Genomic DNA, 22,684 nt, shown 5'->3' on the forward strand with positions numbered 1-22,684 from the left:
CCAAATAAAAAAAAAAAAGTTCATCAATAAAACGACCAAAAAAACAAAACATTTTTGTAATGACTCTTGGCTTTAATATATACCTTCTCCCATCTGGTCATAAACAAATTAGCATAGCTTGGGGCCATAGCGGCCCCCATAGCTACTCCATTAGTTTGTTGGTAGAACTTACCATTAAATTCCAAAAATTATAAGATAATACAATATCTAAAGTTTCTAAGACAATACAAATTTCTTCAGTATTAAAACAATTTGTTTCTGACAACTTTAACCCAACATATTCTACCCCTATGTTATTAGGTATGGTGGTGTATAAAGAATTAACATCCATCGTCACCATAATATCTCTTTCTTTCGCTCTCATCTCTTTTATATTATTCACAAAGGCAAAAGTATCCCTAATATAAGTGTCTCCTGTTTTAACAACCTGCTGTAATTTTTTATCAATGAATATAGCCATAGCCTCAGTTTTTGACCCTGCACTAGTAACAATTGGTCTCAACGGCGGATCTTCCAAAACCTTATGTATTTTTGGCAGACCGTAAATTTTACTAACTACAGGGTTCTCTTTAACAAGAAAACTGGCTTCCTTTTGAGTAATTCTATTTTCACATAACCATTCCTCTATAGTTGCATCAATAAACCTATATGATTTTTTAATAAAATCTAATGTTATTTCTTTATAATGAGAATTATCTTGCAACAAAACAGACATCACATTTAAATATGCATTTTTATCAAGCAACGCTAATGCATTGCCCTTATCAGCTTTCAGCAATACAATATTCTCATCATTAGTCAAGTCATTTAATGCAAGTCATTCATCATGATTTATTAGACAATAAACTTCTAATCTGCATTTCCATCACATTTTGAAACGCCTCCAATTCAGGTCTCAAAGGAGGGTTAAAAGAACTTGGCTTATGGTAAACATTTGACTGAAAAACATTCGCAGAGTTATCACAGTTGTTAAAAAAAACACTAAATTCAATCTTTTTACATAATGTCTTAAATTGTTCACAGTCTCACAAACATGAGCCCTAGATACAAAAGTCCAGCCTTTACTTAAAATGAAAATCTCATCCTTTTTCAATGGTCTATAAGATAAATTCACAATCTTAAAGTCACATTCAGAAAAAGCACCTTTAAACAAAATTAGTTGTTTTTCTTTCTCTTCCACTTGTTGTTCTGAAAGGCTTTTCTTTTTTTCTGGATGCTTTTCTTCACTGGCCCTGATATTTGTGCCCATGTGCGCTTCCCTGTGTCCTGATAAACATTTATCCCCTGAAAATGGTTCAAATTGCTAGAAGCAGAACTTACAGAAGTACTAAATGCACCTGCTTGCGTAGCAGGCACTAAACTACTTTTAATTTGCTGTCCATTAGCAACATTTTCAGGTCTCACAGATGCAGATTGCTCCATTGGAAGTTCACTACCCTTTTCCAATGCGCTCACACCTGCATTCGTTAAAGAATTAAAGGCATATGTAGTACCTTTCGCATAATCACTACGATCTCTTTCAAACTTTTTCAGCTTTCTTTTTCTGAGGACTTCATTTTCGTAAGTTTGTCTTGAATAAGACAAATCTTTGATTCAAAGTTCTCTTTACTAGAGTCTTTCTTAAGAGAAAAATACTGCTCTTTAATACCTTCATCAAGTTCATGTATCTTTTGTTTAAAACAGTCCACTAACATGATCATACACTCGATACCCGTTTTTTTGGTTTAATTGGACCCATTTATCTACGAGCTCTTTTGGCAAATCACTGCCTATCAGCATTACTTGAATTCTCAGGCCCTTCAGTACTCTGAACCGATATGCTGTTTTCAAAAAACAGCACATCCCACTGCAACCTTTTAAGTTTGACAAGAGCTCTTTCTAACGATAAAAAACGTTCAGTCAAATTTACAAAAACTTGCCTGCTAGTACCAGGGTCCTGCACGTTGTCCAAAAAAGGATTAACAGGAGAAGCCAAACATCCACGTAGCAACTCATCTCCTGTTACACCAAAAATGGGTTCTACAACACCAGAAGGACTGTTATTCAACACCATTTTATCCGAAATTCTGATATTGTTAGTGTTTCCTTCGCTGTCCAACATGAAAGTACCATTGGGGGTATCATGAAGCGTAAAACTGGATGGCAGAACCAAAAAACTGCTGTCTTGCTGACTGCTCATAACTCCAATCCAAACAAAATATGAACAAAAGGAGAAAACCAGCACACAACGAATTCGACAGCAAAATAATAAAATCAAGCAGCTTTATTTCCAGATTTACAGCAGCGTATTCAGTAAGCGCTTTTGTCATCAAGACTTCCTCAGACTGAATAAAATTACTTAGGACTAATTCCCTTTTATATAAAAAAACATCACTCATTCCTTTAAATTGGTCACATTCTATGTATAGTGGTTTCTGGATGTGTTCAGTCATAGTTAAATTTGCCTTTAGCAGGTCCTGGCATCATAAACATTTTTTGGAAACTTGTAGGAAACCCTTGATGTCTTGTTAATAAGAGGATACAACCTTGCAAACAACACATGCTGGTAATAGCTGCACCTTAATGTTATTCCCAAATGTATGTTCGCTGTATGTACATGATTTATACAGGATTCTGTTTAATGCATTCTCAAATAGTATGCACAGTAAACCATGATAAAGAACCAAGTATATGATAAAGAACCAAGGCCAGTGATCTTGGACGAGGGACCGTATGGTCCTTGTGTTCTACTATACTACTCATAATATTCTGAAGACCCCCCACCCAAGTATTATGATTCACACCACTGACACCTAGTAAACAGAAGTACAAAAAGTACAGTCAGAAGAATCTCTATATATCTCTGTAGTTATGCTTTGCTTAAAGAACATGTAAGAAATGTGTGCTGCTGCCCCTGGCTGTGGACCTACACTGTCCTTCACACTGAATATCCACCAATCAGGGGTTTGGGCCTGAGTTTTCCATTCCCTACTTCTTTTCTGAACTGTGTGTTCTACTCTAATAGTTATATTTTAAATAAGGTACTATAATCACACACAGTTTGGTACACATATGTATGTGTGTGTGTATATATATATATATATATATATATATATATATATATATATATATAAATACACACACATATGCATATACAGACTATTTTGAAAGACTAGTACATTTTTTTGAATTCTACAACCCAAGGTGTAGATCACGGATTTTGTGTTTCATCATTTACCAAAAATTTAATTTCAAAAACAGTGAGCTGATAAAAATATTTTTGCTGGGGGCAAGCCCACTGCACTCCTCGATTTGGTCATACCATAGTGGAGGAAAGGGGAACAGAAACTGAATAACTTACCACTGACTTTTGTAATATAATAAATACACTGTGGTAAAACTCACTGTGATGTGAATTTTTCCCCAAAAAATTGGATGACTGAAAAATCAACAATGACTCTTTGAATAGAGATACATCACTGCCATCATTTCAGATTATCCGAATGGAGAACACTTATTATTTGTCCATTCCTGAAAAATAAGCAAAACAGTTGTAAACACAAGTGGTAATGGATAGAAGAACAGTTTGGTCAATCAGATATGGATACCAGCAGCTATTCACCATTCACAGTTACTACCCTGTTAGCAATTAATAAGTAAGTAAATAAATAAACCACAAAGGTGAGTAAATAAAAATACTTAAAGCATTGGATAGTACACTTAAAAGTTGAAATATGCAGAGAAATATATAACATCTCATTGAAAACTGAGAAAGATCTGAGCAGAGAGGATACTCAAAACAAGAGACTTTTAATATTAAAAAATATAGAGCCGGTCTAACCATTTAAATCTTTCTTAGCTATATCTTACTAGACAATTTATTTGTCCCTAGCTGTACTAGAGGTTTCAGAATATAACAGGCAGAAACATCAGTGTAAAAATAAACTAACTGATGGAAAACACTATGCCAGACCATAATCGGCAAAGTCTTGAGTAATACCAACTGCAAATGGCAAAATGATGGCTTCCAATTCAAAATTTCCTGGAGGAAAGAGTCATTCCACTTGACTTATAGAGGGATGTTTTGTAATGGGAGGCATGCTATTAACACCAGTTTTTCAAATCCTTCTCGCTTAAGTGAAACAGAATTCATGATCATTTCAAACCTATACACCCAACCGAGCCCTATGTTCCGAAGATAAATAACTATTAACTTTTTTATAAGCCAAATAAAACTGCATCTCTCTACTCCTACTCCATTGCCAAGCTATGGAATACACTACCACTAGATATTAGGTCCACACAGAGCCACAGAAAATTTAAAATCAAGCTAAAGAAACCTACTACTTGAGTCAAGCAACTTTCCCTGTAAAAAAAAAAAAAAAAGCTAATTGCAAACAATCCTGCCATAAGCCTAACATTTATTTTATCTTCTCTTCTCTACTGCTTCTCTATCAGCTTATTACAAAAATACCTGTAATCCATTGATCACTGCACATATCTAAACACCTTCTCTTCTCTCTTCTTGTAAGTATGTATATATGAAAATATAAGTGAAATTTGATAAAACATGCAATCAAATGTAAAATAAGGGCAAAAATAATTTCACTGGAACTGCATTATGAACAAATGCCTATGTACCACTGGATTCTCAATAAGGGCAAATTCTATTTCACTCCTGTTTCTTTTTTTCTGTATCATCCTTAAATTGTTTATTGTACTATTACATCGTTTTATTGTATACTGTTCTATTACTGGTTATTCTAATGCATTGTATTGTATTGTACTATTGCATTGTATACTAGCACATGGAGCTTTTCTCCCCGGGCCTCTACTGAAAATGGGTCACCCACCCAGTTGGACTTTCCCGGTTACCAAATCTCAAATAAATAAATAAATGAAACTTTCCATGAGGTAATGTCTTGGATAAATAAGTTATATCTTGTTTTTGTTAATGGGATTGTTATTTTCTTCTGGCTAATAACTCTCACACAGGATCAAAAGATGAAGTTAATTACTGATTCAGTGCCAGTAATTACATACTGTAATTAGCTGCCCTTCTCTGAAGAGAAACCCACAGAAGTATTTTAATTTACTTGCTATGCACAGTTCACATTCTGCTGCCCTGCTACCTCGTCTTTGAATATGCAGCTTGGAGATGTCCTCCATTCTGAACAAGTATACATCCCCGACTTGTGCTGCATGCTGAATGCCTGCTCACTGCTAGATGCTAGTAGTGCAGGAACACTGCCCCCCCAGCCCCCCAAGATGAGCAACATGACAATTGCTGATTCAGTAGTTGGACATGGATTGCTTGGGTCATGTTGGGTTTTATGCTGTTGTGCTTTGGAAATGGGCTATCTCTAGCTGAAATTTGAGTACCACAATAAGTGTTTAATTTCATATTAAATGTGTCTGTTCCTTGTAAAAATCATTAATACAGTCTGCTTCCTTAATCAAGTGATTGTAGATAGCATTGTCTTGATTAAAAAAGTACCCTTTTATAAAGGCACTATATATGCAAAACAATATTATAAATTTATAATTCTCCCATTTTATGTTCTTGTATTGAGCCCTCCTTGTAAAGCTTTTGCTGTATCTGAAAATAAGTAATGTCTTGTTTTATTTCATTATAACACATTTTCCCATAAATGTAATACTGTATTTCCTTTATTATACAAAAATATGTTTCAATTGTCTTTGTATCACCTTTGCAATATAGTAAAACTGCTAGTTTCCATCTCTGCAGTCACAAGGCTTTCCTCACTCTGATGGTGACATTTATGTTTTTGTTTATTTCTCTTAATTGTATTTGGCTTTTCTATAAGTTATTCCTAAACTTTATTTGCGATGTATTGTTTATGTGAGCGAATGTTATGTCTGACCTAAGCTTAACTGCAGCAGTAAGGCATATTACATCATAGATGTCTTCTGCTGTTTACTGCTACTCTGACAACACGGGAAAGAGCACTTGCTCTGACAGCATGGTACAAGTGCTTTTGCATACTCTGCAGATATCAAGTCAGAGAGAGAGCGAGACGAAAGAAGAGTGAATGGGAAAAATTAAAAGTTATGGAAATGAAAGTAGCCTAGAGCCTATTACTGTTCTTGTGTGTGCATTTCATGAGGAATGGTTACTGAGGGCCATTGTGATAAAATCTGTAGTAGTTGGTGACAAGTTCCACCTTGGGATAGGTGCGCATTCATGTGTAATGCTCTTGTATGTTAAAGATTTTTAGTTATGCTTTGCATTCATGTCATTAACCACTAACAAGAAGAGTGATTCAGGAATCAATTAAGAATAATTAAATGTCTTTATCTGACAATGTGCAGCACAAAATTTTGGTCCTCAGTTTAAAAAAAATCTGAAGGAGCTATGAGTGAAAATGGGGTTATGTCTCTCCACTTAAGTGGGGAGTGCTACACGAAATCTCTTTGCTTTACATTTCTTTATGTATCCTGGCATTGTAAGGCAACCCATATTGTTGTCTAATGAATGATACTTAGTTAATCATCATCTTCTTTTGGCTGTTCCCATTAGGGGTCACCTGTTTCCATTTCTTCCTGTCCTCTGCATCTTGCTCTGTCATACCAACCACCTGCATGTCCTCTCTTACCACATCCATAAACCTTATCTTAGGCCTTCCTCTTTTCCTGTTACCTGGTAGCTTCATCCTTAGCATCTTTTTCCCAATATACTCAGCATCCCTCCTCAGCACATGTCCAAACCAACGTAATCATGCCTCTCTGGCTTTGTCTCCAAACCTTCCAACCTGGGCTGACCCTCTAATATACTTATTCCTAATTCTGTCCACGCTCATCACACCCAGTGCAAATCTTAACATCTTTAACTCTGCCACATCCAGCTCAAACTCCTGCCTTTTTGTCAATGCCACTGTCTCCATCACATATAACATAGCTGGTCTCACTACCCTCTTGTAGATCATCCCTTTCACTCTTACAGGTACTCGTCTGTCACAAATGACTCCTGACACACTTCTTCACCCACTCCATCCTGCCTGTACTCTCTTCTTCACCTCTCTTCCACACGCACTATTACTCTGAACTATTTACCCCAAGTATATAAACTCATCCACCTTCGCCACCTCTACTCCTTGCATCTTCACCATTCCTCTATCCTCCCTCTCATTCACTCACATATATTCTGTCTTAGTCCTGCTGACCTTCATTTCTCTTCTCTCTAGAGCATATCTCCATCTCTCCAGGGTCTCCTCCACCTGTTCCCTACTCTCACTGCAGATCACAATGTCATCTGCAAACATCATTGTCCATGGGGACTCCTGTCTGATCTTGTCTGTCAACCTGTCCATCACCATTGCAAATAAGAAAGGGCTCAGAGCTGATCCTTGATTTAACCCCACCTCCACCTTAAACGCATCCGTCACTCCAACCGCAGACCTCACCGCTGTCACACTACCCTCGTACATATCCTGTACCACTCTTACATACTTCTCTGACACTCCTGACTTCCTCATACAATACCACAACTCTTCTCTAGGCACCCTGTCATATGCTTTCTCTACGTCTACAAAAACACAATGCAACTCCTGACATTCTCTGTGCTTCTCCATCAACACTCTCAGAGCAAACATCGCATTTGTACTGCTCTTTCCTGGCATGAAACCATACTGATGTTCACTAATCATCACATCCCTTCTTAACCTAGCTTCCACTACTCTTTCCCATAACTTCATGCTGTGACTGATCAATTTAATCCCTCTGTAGTTATTACAGCACTGCACATCACCCTTATTCTTAAAATCGGTACCAAAACACTTTTTCTCCTTTCTTCAGGCATCCTCTCACTTTCTAAGATTTCATTAAACAATCTGGTTAAAAACTCCACTGCCATTTCACCTAAACACCTCCATGCTTCCACAGGTATGTCATCTGGGCCAATAGCCTTTCCATTCTTCATTCTCTTCATAGCTATCCTTACCTCCTCCTTGCTATCCGTTGTACTTCATGATTCACTATCCCTACATCATCCAACCTTCTTTGCCTCTCCCTCTCATTCTCTTCATTCATCAACCTCTCAAAGTACTCTTTCCATGTCAACGCACTCTCCTCACTTGTGATTATGTTTCCCTCATTATCCTTTATCACCTTTACCTGCTGCACATCTTTCCTAGCTTGGTCCCTCTGTCTAGCCAATCAGTACAGGTCCTTTTCTCCCTCCTTAGTGTTCAACCTTTCTTACAACTCTTCATATGCCTTATTCTTAGCCTTCGCCACCTCTCTCTTTGCCATGCACCTCATCTCCTTATACTCTTGTCTACTTTCTTCATCTCTCTGACAATCCCACTTCTTCTTTGCCAACCTCTTTGCCTGTATACTCTTCTGTACTTCCTCATTCCACCACCATGTCTCCTTGTCCTTCCTCTGTCACGATGTGGTACCAAGCACCTTAATAGCATTACTAGCTCTGCTGTAGTTACCCAGCTGTTTGGTAACTCTTCACTGCCACCCAGTGCCTGTCTTAACTCATCCCTGAACTCCATCTCACAATTACCCTTTTTCAATTTCCACCATTTGATCCTTGGTGCTGCCCTCACACTCCTCCTCCTCTTGATCAACAACGTCATCCTGCAAACCGCCATCCTGTGCTGCCTAACTACAATTTTTCCGGTCACCACTTTACAGTCTCCAATCTCCTTCAAATTGGCCCTCCTATATAAGATATAATCCAACTGTGTGCATCTTCCTCAACTCTTGTATGTCACCCTATGCTCCTCCCTCTTGTTAAAATACGTATTTACCACAGCCATGTCCATCCTTTTAGCAAAATCCACAATCATCTGACCTTCTGCATTCCTCTCCTTAACACCATACCTACCCATCACTTCCTCATCCCCTCTGTTCCCTTCACCAACATGCCCATTGAAATATGCTCCAATCACCACTCTCTCACCCTTGGGTACAGTCATCACCACTTCATCCAACTCACTCCAAAATTTTTCTTTCTCATCCATCGCACACCCAACTTGTGGAGCATATGCACTAACAACATTCATCATTACACCATCAATTTCCAGCTTCATAAACATCACTCTATCCGACATTCTTTTCACCTCCAAAACACTCTTTGCATACTCTTCTATCAGAATAACTCCTGCGTCATTTGTCCTCCCATCCACACCATGATAAAACAATTTGAACCCACCTCCGATACACCTAGCCTTACTCCCCTTCCATCTGGTCTCTTGCACACACACAATATACCATCCTTCGTTCTGTCCATCATATCAGCTAGCTCTCTCCCTATACCAGTCATACTGCCAACATTCAAAGTTCCGACCCTCACTACCACAGTCCTAGCCTTTCTCCTCTCTTCCTGCCTTCGGCCATGCCTTCCACCTCTTCTCCTCCTTCGGCCAACAGTAGCCCAATTTCTGCCAGCACCCTGTTGGCTAACAGTACTGGTGGCAGTCGTGATACTTAGTTAATGCAGAGTAATAAATATGACAAAACAGTCTGAAGCCTGCTGGAACAGGAAGCATGCAAAGCATGCTGTAGACGAATGTGGTTGTCCTCTGTGTTTTGATTAAATGTCTGTATTCTGCCCTGCTATGTCTTTAACATGTAAATCTGTGTTTAAATTCACGTTCCTTGTGTTTCCTTCTAGTGAAAAAGACACCTGTACTACTGGATGTAACACCAGTATCTATCCCCAGAACAAATAGCTTTGCAGATGACCTTGATTTTGAAGGTGAAGCAACACCCGTGACTATCACTCACGTATCTCAGTAAGTCAACATCATATTTTCTTTGCACAAGTGAGAAACGTATTTTTTTGTCATTTGAAAGATAGTTAACTTTTTTGGCTTGTGTAACTAACTGTTCAGTATGCATTTTATCCTCGAGGCGCAGTGCGCACTTATATGCACTTGTGTGCTTATTTACATCTGTGAGTCTAGGTGAATAAGAGTGTCTCAAACTTTTCTGGTAGAGGAAGCATTTGTGATGAAATGCTGTATTATTTTTAGTATTATTTTCATCTTATTTTGTTGTTGTTGCACAACTTACATGTGATAAAATGTTGGTGCCTAACAAAAGTATTAAGAATTTATACGGCCAAAAATCAGCATTTTGAAAATAGCTGGACTTGGACAGCAATAAGTATTAGTCATGGATTTCATACTTTTTTGCTTGGGGAAGTTCATCCATTTATTTAGTCACAGTATGCATGCAGTGGAGTCTGTATTTTTCTGTCTGAGAATGTGTTTGGAATTGAGGGCAGTAACACTTCAAGGCTTGTCACTAAGTGAATTTGCATTGGTTAATATTTAATCATTTTCATGGCTGCTGCTTGATTAACAATTAGACAAATGTTTATTGAAAAATGATTGTATAATAAGACACTATCTGACACATGTTTTATGATGAACATAGTGGGTAAATTTACAAGGATGATGTTTGTTTGCCATTGGTATTATTTATTTGCCAAATCATGCCAGGATAAATATTACACATTAAACTGTCATTTGGCAATGAAGAGTCCTATGCATCTTCCTAATGAAGAGTCCTATGCATACTTTCCCAAAATGCAGTGCTTTCACATATTGTCATTAGTGCACAGATAATGGTGGTAAAGAGAAACTCTCTATCAAAGAAAAGTTTTGGATGGAACAAGTCAGTGTGCTATGTTTAAGAAAGCTTGTTGTGCCTCCATGTTCTATTATTTTGAAATGATGTGCTGAGACATGCTTATAGATGTTGTAGGACTCAGTTTTTGTCTGCTTCCTGAAGAATGGGCTATATTTCCTTCAGTGCTGTTAGCCTGCCCGTCTGGCATCATTATTAGGACTTAAGAAATGTTATCAGAGCCCTGAATTTGTTTAGAGACAAACAAGAGAAGAAGGATAAGAAAGTACATGCCAGATAAACAGAATGCAAATGCTGAAATTGTTCGGATAGTTGTTGAAATATCCTGTGGTACTAGGTATGTCTAGCTTTTCTATGTAAAGCTGGATACTTATAATAGTCTGTTCTTATTAATTGATTTATCCATAAAATTTACTCTTTAACTATATGCACTTTGCCCATTTTTTAAATGCTTATAAAGACCTTACAAATGGTAACGTAGCAAGACTATAGGTACAAGCTTACAATAGTGCTGAAGTGATGTAGGTGTTTTGGAAGCTGATTATATGTTACAGACTGAGGTAAACATGCTTACATCTGTTTGATAATGGAGTATTAACATGAATAGTCCTTTTACCCCGTTTGGGAGAATGCCAAATTGAATGGCATTTTTATTATTAGGGAATAATCTTTGTTGCCCAGACCATGTGCATTTTAGCAGTAGATGCATCAGATGTTATCTGAATCTGACTCTAGCTGGGAAGGGAAGTTGAAAATCCCGCACTGTCTGCACAGTTTATGATATCGCAAAGACAGATTTGCAAGGTTGGGCTTTCATTAAGATTTGTTTAATCATTATTTTTGGCCTGTACAACCTCATTATTCTATTCTAGATCAGCTTATTCTTTGCTTCTTTACCCCCTGTGGGTCTAAGACACTGAGAGATGAGAACAGGAAAGGGTTACCATTATTCAGTAGGGGTTAGGAGAGTCCCTGTCTATACTCCTGGCACACACACACACATGCTCACATGGGCAGACTGGCAGGCCAAAAAAATAATGGTACAGTGCATTATACCGTGCTTTTCTGTTAGATTCAGTATGTGTGTATGCTTCTGCAAACTTGCATTTTTAGCTAGAATGTATTTGTGGTCTTTGGCAGGCTTCTGTTGTCCACGTCCTAGTTGCCACAGCTGTACTACTTAGTCCTTCCCTAAGATAAGCATCTGAAATGGGATTCTACCAACACGCTTTCTTTTGTATGGATGTGGTTACCCTCCTGAACCAGCTGATGCATTGCCTGGGTACAACAAAAATCCAGGTCATTTAAGCATAGTCGAGGCTTTATCCCACCATGTCATTTAGTCAGAAGTTCATTAGGATTTATTATGGATGCAGTGAGATGCATTTGCCTTTTCATTTGGGGTGTCTGTAAGACAAGAAGTATGTACTACTTAAGTCCATAATGAAAATGTAAACATCATTAATATGTTTTTTGGATCTGAAGTTACTAAATTACTAAAGGGCTCACAACTAGAAACAGAGGTTATAGTGCCCCTCTACTCATCACTCATCAGACCCATCATAGAGTACAATGCCCCATTTGGGATATACCTCACAAGACACTTCCAGCAGCTGGAAAGACCACAAAAGTACCTCACCAAGAGGATTACTGGCCTCAAACATATGTCTTAAGCAGCCCGACTGAAAAAACTCCGGCTGTACTCAGTGGCATATCGCTTACTCAGAGGTGATCTCTGCCTGACTTACAAAGCCATGTTCAACTCAGAATTGATGGACATGCTCCACCTAAAAAAATCCAAGTCACTGTGAGCCACGCCGTCTAGTGAGTTAACATCACCACAACAATAAATAGAACATGCTGGAGGGATAGATTCCTGTCACAGAGACTCCCCATGCTTTGGAACAAAATTGCAAACTACGTTAGGCAGAGACCCCTCACTAACACTCTTCAAGAGAAACCTTGACGAGTGGATGGGTAACAGAAAATACACACTTGGGATCATTTAATTTGCTCTGCTTGACAGAGAATCGGTTAATTAATCAATGGGGCGGTGAAAGCTGACACACTCTGGCTAGACATATAAATGCCCTTGGGCAGATAGCCTAGTACCTACCTATGAATCTATAAGTAGGGGCTTCACTGTAAAGTCAGATAGTTGGTGATGCATGGTATTTTCCATTTTCAGCCTCTAAGATTCCAGCAGAATTTATTGCCAAACTTTCAAGTGAAGTTTAGAGTAAACCTGTAGTCATACTTCTCAACTTCTTAGCCCACGAAATCTGGATAAAGCCAAAAGGTGTGTGTGTGTGGGGTGGGGTTGGGCGGGCGGGAGGCAGGTGACCAAAATCAGGGACATATTTAAGTACTGCTCTTACAAACTTTGATGATCAAATAACAGACTTAATATTAGCATGTATTTTCTGAGGGATATGAAGTCTTCATTCCTTAGTGATTTGCAAAAAAAAGAAAACACTGATTTTTATAAGGAGCAGACCAAAAATATGAGTCCACAATCTGCACCTTCTATGAAAATCTGGATTGTTGAAAGATATGCCTTTAAATTTGTTTTTCCTGTTTGTATGCTGTTTTTCACCTTGACTTGAGTCATGTCTGAAAAGTGTCCCCAGGCCAATCCACTTAACCCAGTTAAATATTAAATTAAATAAATGTTCTAAGTCCTTTTGTCAGGCATAATAGAATATCCTTTTTGACTGTTTGACTTGGTAGTATTGTGAGCAGTATGAGAGAGAGAGTCATGCATTGTGGAGCAACTGTGGAAAATGCAGATAGTGCCAACCTTAGCAAACAAAACCATGAAATTGAAATGGAGGGGTGTAGCACACCAAACTAAAAGAAAAAAAAAATTGGTTCTGTCCCCTTAATCAGGATGATTCTGGTGGATGACTCTACCATTTACCGTGCATCCTTTTTTTTTGCATTGTAGGCAGGGTGGGTCTGTCTGGCAAAGCAGAAGCAGGCCAGCAGGTACTTCAGAATTTATAGATGATTGACAGGGGATAAATCTCTGGATTCCTTGAAACACTATTAATATCTGTGCAATATTGGGGCAATGATTCTTGCCTTCAGTGTGATGGAACTTTGCAATGGTTTTGTTGCATTCATTTATTTCATAATGAACATAGTGGGTTTTGAAAGCTGGGTTAGTGGTCATAATGTTGGCTACAATGCATGCACGGGGTCTATATCATATGAGCGAATTGCACAAATTGTGAATGCTCATAATATCAAACATACCGGACCTTGAACTTCCTATTGTGGGGGGCTGAACCCCCCCCCACACTAACTATATATTCTAATTCCGAGCTCGCACTACAATGAGGAAAGGGCAAATATCCCATTCTTCACTGTACTGTGATCTTAGAAAAAGCACTTTGGGGTCTGGTACGTTTGCTATTATGAGCGTTTGCAATTTGTGCGATTCGCTCATATGATATAGACCCGCATGCATGTTGTATAATGCTGGTATCTGAAAGTGCTGTGTACCATATGTCATATTCCTGATAAATCTGCATGATTTAATAGGCTAATTTCTTATATTAGTTTAAAACACCACCACTCCACATTCTGTCCGATGAAGCCTTGACATGTATGTCCGTAAGTCAAAAAAAGTATTTACTGTTTTTGTTTGTTTTATTAAGTACTGTTAATGTGACATATTTGATTGGTGGTGGTTGTGATTTACTAGAGGGTTGGTTCACTACACACCAGTTGTTATCTTTACACAAGTCTTATTTATTGTGTTGTCAAATCTATACTGAGTCAGGTGTAGTCTGCTGCTGTTCAGTGCTGCCTAATTTGGCTCATCCCCCTTCTGGCTGTATGATAACTGCCACTATTCAGCAAGTCTTGGTACTTTATCGATGTTGGATCTGCTCTCAGCACTTTATATCAGGGTTCACCTATACATGCCTTGCAGAAGGAAATTTGCTGATAATTTTTAAAAAGGAATGAGAGAACTAGATGGGTGTTTACTGCCTTATTTTCCTGTATGAAGCATATTTGTCACTGGCTGAGGAGAAAGAATGAATAAATTAATCATATGCTGAGTAGGTATGGCATGCCTTTTGGACAGATATAATGTCTGCAGTAGTGAGGAAGTTTGTAGGGTGTTGAGAATATGTTGTGTTTTAGACGTCGTAGATAAAGTAAATGAACGTTCAACTCTGAAATATGTCTAAAGTCAAGGTGAGCACCATAAAATGATCAGAGAGAACGTTATGTCATAGTGCTGATAATTACAGGGCTCTGATAACATTTGTTCACTTAGCTGATAAGTAAAAATCACAGAAAGATAGCAGTGTCCTAAGATTGATTGGCTTAAGAGCTATGGAGCGGAGGGGGTTCAGCTGAAGAGCGGTAGTCAACCAAGAACCATGCTTGCAGACCATGTGGACATAGAGAATATCAGAACTAGTTTAAAATGAACAAGGCAGAAATTTACTTACCAGGTTAGATGTATACTTCTGTTTATACTACTGATGTGACCTTAGAGAATATAATTTTTCAACATGATTATTTGGTCTGTGGTCAAGAAGCCCAGCGATGAAAGGAAGCATGTTGTAAAGAAGCCTGAGATAAGCAACTTAGTTGAAACCATAATTTTTGCAAATTTTACGTGAATGCAATGGTGGACTTCTAATATAACAGACTGGGGGATCTCTTTATTTTTTAATAAAGTATTTCCTTCAAACAAATTATATCATAGGGATGATATATATTCTGCATCAAAGAAATTAATATTTTATTTAAAATTTATGTGACAAGAAAACACACTTTCTGGAATTTAGAAATGAATAGCACAAGCGAGAAAACTTAACGTGGCCATTTTACCACTCACCATAAGCCTTTGCAGTTCTTACACTGTCATACCGCTGAGGTTTCCCACTGGTGGATACCATAGAGTAGAGAATGGTTCCACTGACTGAGCCACTAGCAGCTGCAACAGTCCAGGAAAGTGGCTATTTATAATCAGACATATATATGCAGCTGAGCAATACAGAGAATCCCTCAGCTACATAATTATCCACTGTGGGAGGAAAAAGTGAGCACCGTCAAAAGGTAGTAATCACTAATTCACTCCTATAAACAGGCAATGTGCATGTAGCACACTCAAAACTAGCCTACTTGGTTATTCAAGCTTGATCCAATGAGGTCTCCCACTCTAGTCCCAAAGTTATTACTAATATCCAATTTTCACCAAATGACAAAATAAGTATTGTAAAATCCTCCCAAATAAGTTTGCTACTGATTAAAAAAGTTTTGTCAGCTCTGGCTCTACAGTTGTGACAATATATAGAGAAGCTGCACTCTCTGGATGAGGTTCCTTCTTCATCAAACATAGCACCAAGCGTATCCATGCAAAATGAATATTCCTGGAAAAAAAGAAAGTGAAATAGGAGTAGATTGGAAGTAGGGAATTTCATTATAAAGACAGGGACATTTCAGACCATCTGTTTATGCTCAGGGTCATACACAACTGATATCTTATTGTCTCAGTATTAATCCTGCTGGATGGGTAAATGTGTATCCAAATGCTGCTTAGCAGGATGAGCAAGTACAAGTATCCCTTTGAAACTGTCATAGCAAAAGCACCTCTAAGTGTGTACAGTAAAGTCCACATGCAATGTTAGTGTTTTGTAAACCTGGGGGCAGTTGTTCAAGTTGGTGCCTGTAGTCATAGATTACACTTCTCTAAAGGCACCAAATGAGCTCTGATGATTGCATTTTGAGTATACCCTTTGAGTTCTAACTGAATACTGTATACTTAATATATGACACCTGGCTTCAGTTGTTAATTCCCCACAGGCATTTGGATTACCCAGAAGGGCCTGGATCAGACAAATGCCTGGTATGTCAGTTACGGCTTACTGTAAATTCCAAAACTTGTAGTATAGTTAACTTTAAGAAAGACCTCTGCCCTGCCTTTATCACATTGCTGCTATGCTCCTCAAAACATTTGTAGTGGGACTTGGGTACCATTATTGAATACCATGTCTCATTTGTGGTTAGGAAATCCTTCTACATTGCTCAACTGATGTTTAGGAGCATTTCCTCTAGTTCCTATGCAGCCTTACCCCCATTAATACCCTTCAATTCAACAGTTGCAACTCCAGCAAATTATCTGAGACCAACAAAAAATAAAGTATCTGAAACAAATGGCTTAAAAGAGAATTCAAAGGCCCTACTTCTCAAATAAATTTAATAAAAAAGAATGACAAGCTGTCACCCTATCACCTATTCATTAGGTCAGTGCAAAGCAGAGTAAAACAACAAATGGTGTTATAAAGAGAATAGATTCATAGAGTTAAATGAGAATAGGTTTAGTAAGAATGGTAATAACTGTTAGAACTATCAGTTGTTCCAACATATTTATAATGAACCATGTAAGCATTCTGTTACAAAATGCTTTTTTTTTTGTATTTGAGCACACCTGTTAACTGTGATACAAGAAATGTGATTAATTTATCTGTTTATATCTATATATGCACATATATATATATATATATATATATATATATACACATACACATAGCATTTTGACATTGAATATAACATTTTTGACCTCTTAACACCTTTGCTGTGTGTATTTAAACTATTTATGAGCTGTTATGACTGAGCTACTGTGATCTGAGTTTGAATGAATCTAGTAGACCTTGTGGTTCCTGTGTTCCCATGTTGCTGCACTTAATGGTCTTCATATAGGATGCTTCTCTTGCTTTTTCTAGGTAACATCTGCCTTCTATATTGCATTCTTGGGGAATGACTAACAGTCTTGGCCTTTTCATGTGCATACTGGGATCTCATTTCTCAATGCAATATATAATTTTGTGGACTGCACATCTGTCTATGCCATACAGAGCTCTGAGCACTTTCATAATATGCGCCATGCTGACCCTTGTTTGATATCAATACATTTTTAGTGCGTGGGAGAGAGTGACGTTAGATGTGCGTGTCTTCATTTGAACTGTTTGCTTGCTGTGTGGACTTTTCTGCTGCAGCACTGCATTTGGTATTTTGTATGACAGACATTTGTAAATACAGCTGATGGTTGAGTTCTTGTTTTTGTCTCCCATTTTCTGTAATTAAATGTTCTCTTATCTGCCTTTTCAGAACATAACTTCAGCATTGCTTTGTGCCTGTTATCTAGAAAAAGACCACTGATAACGAATAGTTTGTGAGATATTTTCTTCTTGGTTCCCTTCAGCTGAATTGTATTTACGTAAAAGAAAATTGGTTACAAGACAAATTAAGTCGTGTGAAAAAAAAACTACTCTGTTGTATAGTCAGTGTACTGGTCTGTTGTGCTGTAATCTGTATGAGAGAAGTAAGGAATTACAACACAGTAAAATACAGCAATGTGCCTGTAATTTGCAGATTACACAGTAGGTTATCTTCAAAGCACACTGTCATGCATATTATGCAGTAAAACAGTAAGTGCAGAATTCAAATATAGTAACAGTCAATAGCCCATGAGTGTACATCTAGAACCATGATTAACTTAATGTCATTACAGTAAAAAAATCATGGATTATTTTAATTACATGTATATTTATACCTCTGGGAGAATGCCTTCATCTTAGCAGAATCTACTGTAGAATATGATTTATAATTTACTTGTGGTGAAGTACACATTTGAAATTGTGAATCGACATAAACGCTTTTTTGTGGGATGCTTTTTAAGTGAAGTTTCTTTACCTGAGAAAATTGTTGCATTACTAGTGTTATATGTATAACATGAAACAGTACTGCACAGCTGGAAGACTGAGATGGTAGAGGCTAAGCTAGCTAGTTAAAGTGTATGCTGTTAAACAAGCTAGAGTACATAATACTTAACGCTAGCACCAGCACAGAAGTCTGATTTTTAACAGTGTCCAAGGGCACTTTATAGTATGTAATTCAGCTGCTTATGCATTAATTAAAATGCCTTGACCTTCAGTGGCTTACTGAATACAAATCTGCACACTGTCATGTGCGTGATGTGACACAAACACAGCACGACTGAATCATGTAGAGTTTATTGAATCTAGCCCTAAGTATCCTTGACTTTGATGCCATAAGAACAGTGCTGTATAAAATACATGCAGCTTTTTCATATTTACTACCTGGTTTTTTTGCAATATTTGCAAATGTTTTTTTTTTTGCAATATTCTGTTTGTGTTTCTTCTGTAAATGTACTAGAATGTGGAATTGTTGGTCTGTTACTTTCCTAATATAGAGTCTATCCATGTACAATCTTTATTTTTATCTTACAGACCTTTTATATAACTGAGCACTACTTTTGCCTGATCACCTGTGCTTTAGGATCATGTTTTATTTTAGAAGCCATGGCTCAATGTCCATCTTCAACACCAAGGGCAAACTTTTTTTTTTTTACCTTGTCCTTTTCTGTTTGAATGAATTCAAAGCTCTGCAGTTACGGTAAGCTATTTCCTTTGAGAATGTCTTACTCTTGTCATTACCTTCTCCATTAGGGACCTAAGAGTCATTGACCTTTGTTTTTTGATAACAGCAATGTCTGACTTTATGAAGTGTTGTTTTGATTGTTATGACTTGACTAGATTGATGTGTCACCTTGGAATCTGCAGGCCAGCACACTTTATTGCCTTTCACTGGCTTCTTCATGTTTATGCTTGAGTTGACCTTTGATGATGGCAAGTTAAACTGTGGCCTATAGTCATATAGTCTGCTATTAATCATTTTCCCAGAAACAAGATTTTGAAAAAAAAAATGTTTTCACTTTTATTGCTAGCCATCTCACAATGACTATCTTTGCTCAGGAGATAAAAATGTCTGCAGGACTAACACTGCATGTGTTTGGCTTCCTATCACAATTTTTTGTAATATTTCTTCTGTAACATAACCTAAACATAATGTCACACGTTGTGCATTGCAGAGTCTTCTTCTATGGCAAAAGATATTCAGTTGTTCCTTATGAAGAACACTGTTATCACTATTCTTTTGACATAGTATCAGCTAATAAATCTCTCAATGAGCAGCGGAGCGTAGCTAGAAGTACTTGGACGTAGTTTCTGAGTCTGTTACACTTCTGTGATTTTAAAATAATTTATTTATTTTTAACTTGTTAACCGGGGTAGAACACTGATCCCATTCGACCCATTTCACTATTAGTCCGGGTTAAAAACAGTTGTCGCACAATAGCTGTATGACGTTGTATACAGAGCATATATTTGTTGAATAATAATGTTTGTGGTTAAACCAACTGATTAAGGCATACAAAGGCTTCTAACATTGGTTCAGAGATCAGAAGGTTGAAAGTCTAGCAGCCTGTTGGTTTTGGCATTCAGAAAGCTTGCATTAGGCTGCATCTTCTGACATCTGCAGTACTCTGAACAGGTATAGCTTATTTTATGGAACCCTTTCATTTATGACTCTTTATTAGGTATGTTCTTAGCTCTTAGAAAAGGTCTGACTATATACCCGTGTTCTGTTTGTTTCTCCTCCAATGTTAAGTCACACCATTTACCTGATGAAACCTATGGCACATTAATTTTGCTATATTATTTGGTAATGAAAACAGCACACTTGCCTATATTTCATCATTTTGATTGCCAGTACAGTGCATTGTTTAACTTTTCAGGCTTGAGTTCATTCATAACGTTAGAGTATTTTAATATATATTTGAAGGTGTCAGTGTTGCACAGTTCTTTTTTCAACTTTCACAAAACCACTGATTGATTTGAAGAGCCAAAAACAGAGCAGAGTGTTAGTGATATGTGAATGTTGCCTGGGCAGTAACCCTGCTGTCTGTATTTAATGTACGTATCAGTTTACACAGGCATTTATGAATTTTCAGAGGATCTTTTCTTTGAATGTTTGTATTTCTTTCAGTGGACAGAAAGGACATTATTTTCTCATAATTTCGTATGCCTCTGATCTTTTTTCACTTTTATGTCTGAAATGTTTAATTGTGACAGTGCATACTAATGGCCATGGCCGGTACAGAACTTGATACATTTCCACAGGCCTTGATACATCTATCAGGTGGAAACCCTGCATTTTGGTATATAATGCTGGTTTGTCGTCTTGTATTTACATGTGTGTGTGTGTGTGTGTGTGTGTGTGTGTGTGTTATGCTCATTTGTTTGAACTGTATTTCTGCTTAGTCACCATGCATAGACTGACGTATTCCTTATTAGAGCAAAAGGTAAACAACATCTGGAAAAACTAAATCTGCCATTAGCTTTCCAGTTATTTACCATAACTTACATGTTACATTTTTTTTTTAAGCAGGGCAAGCAAAGTGATCCTTAACTGGTCATTTTCAGCAGTGACCCAGGCCACAAGGGTGGCTGTAAGTACAAAATGTAGACAGTTTGCAGTAGAAAATAAGCTGGTATGTTTAAAGGTGAAATGAAACCAGACTGTCCAGAGATAATCCACACAAATGCTGGGAAAACAAGTAAAGTCTGCCCAGTAAGTAGCAGTATGATTCTAGGGAAGTTTTATAGCACAGACATGACAGAAAATGCAAGATTTGCCATAGTAAAGTCGTAGCTACCCCTATCACCAATGTACTATGCCCCACATGCTTACTAATGACTTCATATTTGTACAGCACAGACTCATACATGCAACAGAATAGAAACAAATATTCTTTAAATATTCACAAAAGGTTTCAAGTGTTAAAAGTGACACTCCTGAAACTCCCCCATGTGGGGGTGGGGATAAATGCTTACCTGTGTTTTCACTATAATTTTGCATGATATAATTAAGTACAGTTAGGCTATTTCACAGAGTGCTTGTATTTTTGCAAAGGTAGGCTGATATAATTTATTTCATACTTTTTTATTTCATATTAGAAAACTTGGTATTGTAGCTGTATTTTTTTAAACAACAAACATCTTTATTAAAATTATCATGAATAACATAGGCAATCTTACATTTATATAAATGAAAATTAACCTTCTCGACAGTCTCCATTGCAAACATACATTCCAAACCATGCCGACACAATTGTATGTGCAAACATTATACGTCACTTGTAATATATCCAGTGATTATCAGTCAACCATTACATAGCTTATTCAGTTCCTGCCTTCTTTTAAACTTTGTTCCTCCTCCGCATGTATTGATCCTGTACTTCCCACTTTTTTCCTATGACGTTTGCTGCTACTGTTTTCTAAAGATCCCGGTTCCAATTGTTTTATCTCTGTTACTGTCTTCGCTACTTCAGTTAAAGTCAGTTTAAATTTGACTTCCATTTTCCAGTAATTGCTTTTTTTGGGCAGCCATCATAACTAGACTCAGCAACGCCTTACTGTGTATGTCTATGCAATTCCGATTCTGTGTCACAGTTCAAAAAAATAATTTCCTTAGTTACACCAATTTGCTTACCCAGCGTCTCTGACAGAGAAGTCTGCAGAGAATCTGTGAAGTCTGCCAACTTGTTGCCCTGCGAGAAAATATATTCCCAGTGAGTCTCTATTATATTATTGAACCATCAGATCATTGACCCCCACCCACTAACTATGTATACCAACTGTGAGATTGCACTACAGTGGGTTAAGAGCAAATTTCCCACTCCCTAGTGTACTGTGATCTCAGTAAGAACAGTTCACTGAACAACATATTTGACAAAATGCAGTTTGATGACCTGTTCTTTTGATGATATAATAGTGACTCATTCCCAATTACCTTTTTCTTCCCCATCACAACATTTGTGTCTACCCGAGAAAAAATTCTTTGGAGTCTACTTGGGGTAAAAATGACATATGTAAACACTTCCAAGCAAAGATCTACATCTTTTATATTCTGTTGCATATCTGGAAGATATCCCTCCATTGTTTCTTTGTGAATTTCTTATCCTCTCTCTCTTCGCAGTCCTTTCTAACCTCCTCTGATTAATTCTTGTAGTTATCATGCAATATTTTATATGCTCTACTAATTATTTCTTAATGGCAATTTCTGTTCTAGATTCTACTAAAAACTGTAGCACTGCTGGTCATTTAGGATCCCCTATTTCTTTCTGTTTGCTTATACTCTGATATTAATTGTTCATAGGGAAGGCAGTCTCTATCTTGCAGTCCAAATAAGT

At 37.4% G+C, this 22,684-nt stretch overlaps 1 protein-coding gene across 1 annotated transcript in view; it reads left to right on the top strand.

Annotated features, from left to right (window-relative positions):
* Window positions 1–22,684, top strand: part of KCNQ1 (potassium voltage-gated channel subfamily Q member 1) — a 2,495,454-nt gene that overhangs the window by 1,317,896 nt on the left and 1,154,874 nt on the right. The window contains exon 14 of the mRNA XM_044059185.1: window positions 9,626–9,746. Within this exon, the coding sequence (XP_043915120.1) occupies window positions 9,626–9,746 (121 nt within the window). The remainder of the gene's footprint in view (window positions 1–9,625; window positions 9,747–22,684) is intronic.

Source organism: Protopterus annectens, chromosome 17.part0 (genome assembly GCF_019279795.1).
Source record: "Protopterus annectens isolate FY-2018-M chromosome 17.part0, PAN1.0, whole genome shotgun sequence".
Taxonomy (NCBI): Eukaryota; Metazoa; Chordata; order Ceratodontiformes; family Protopteridae; genus Protopterus; species Protopterus annectens.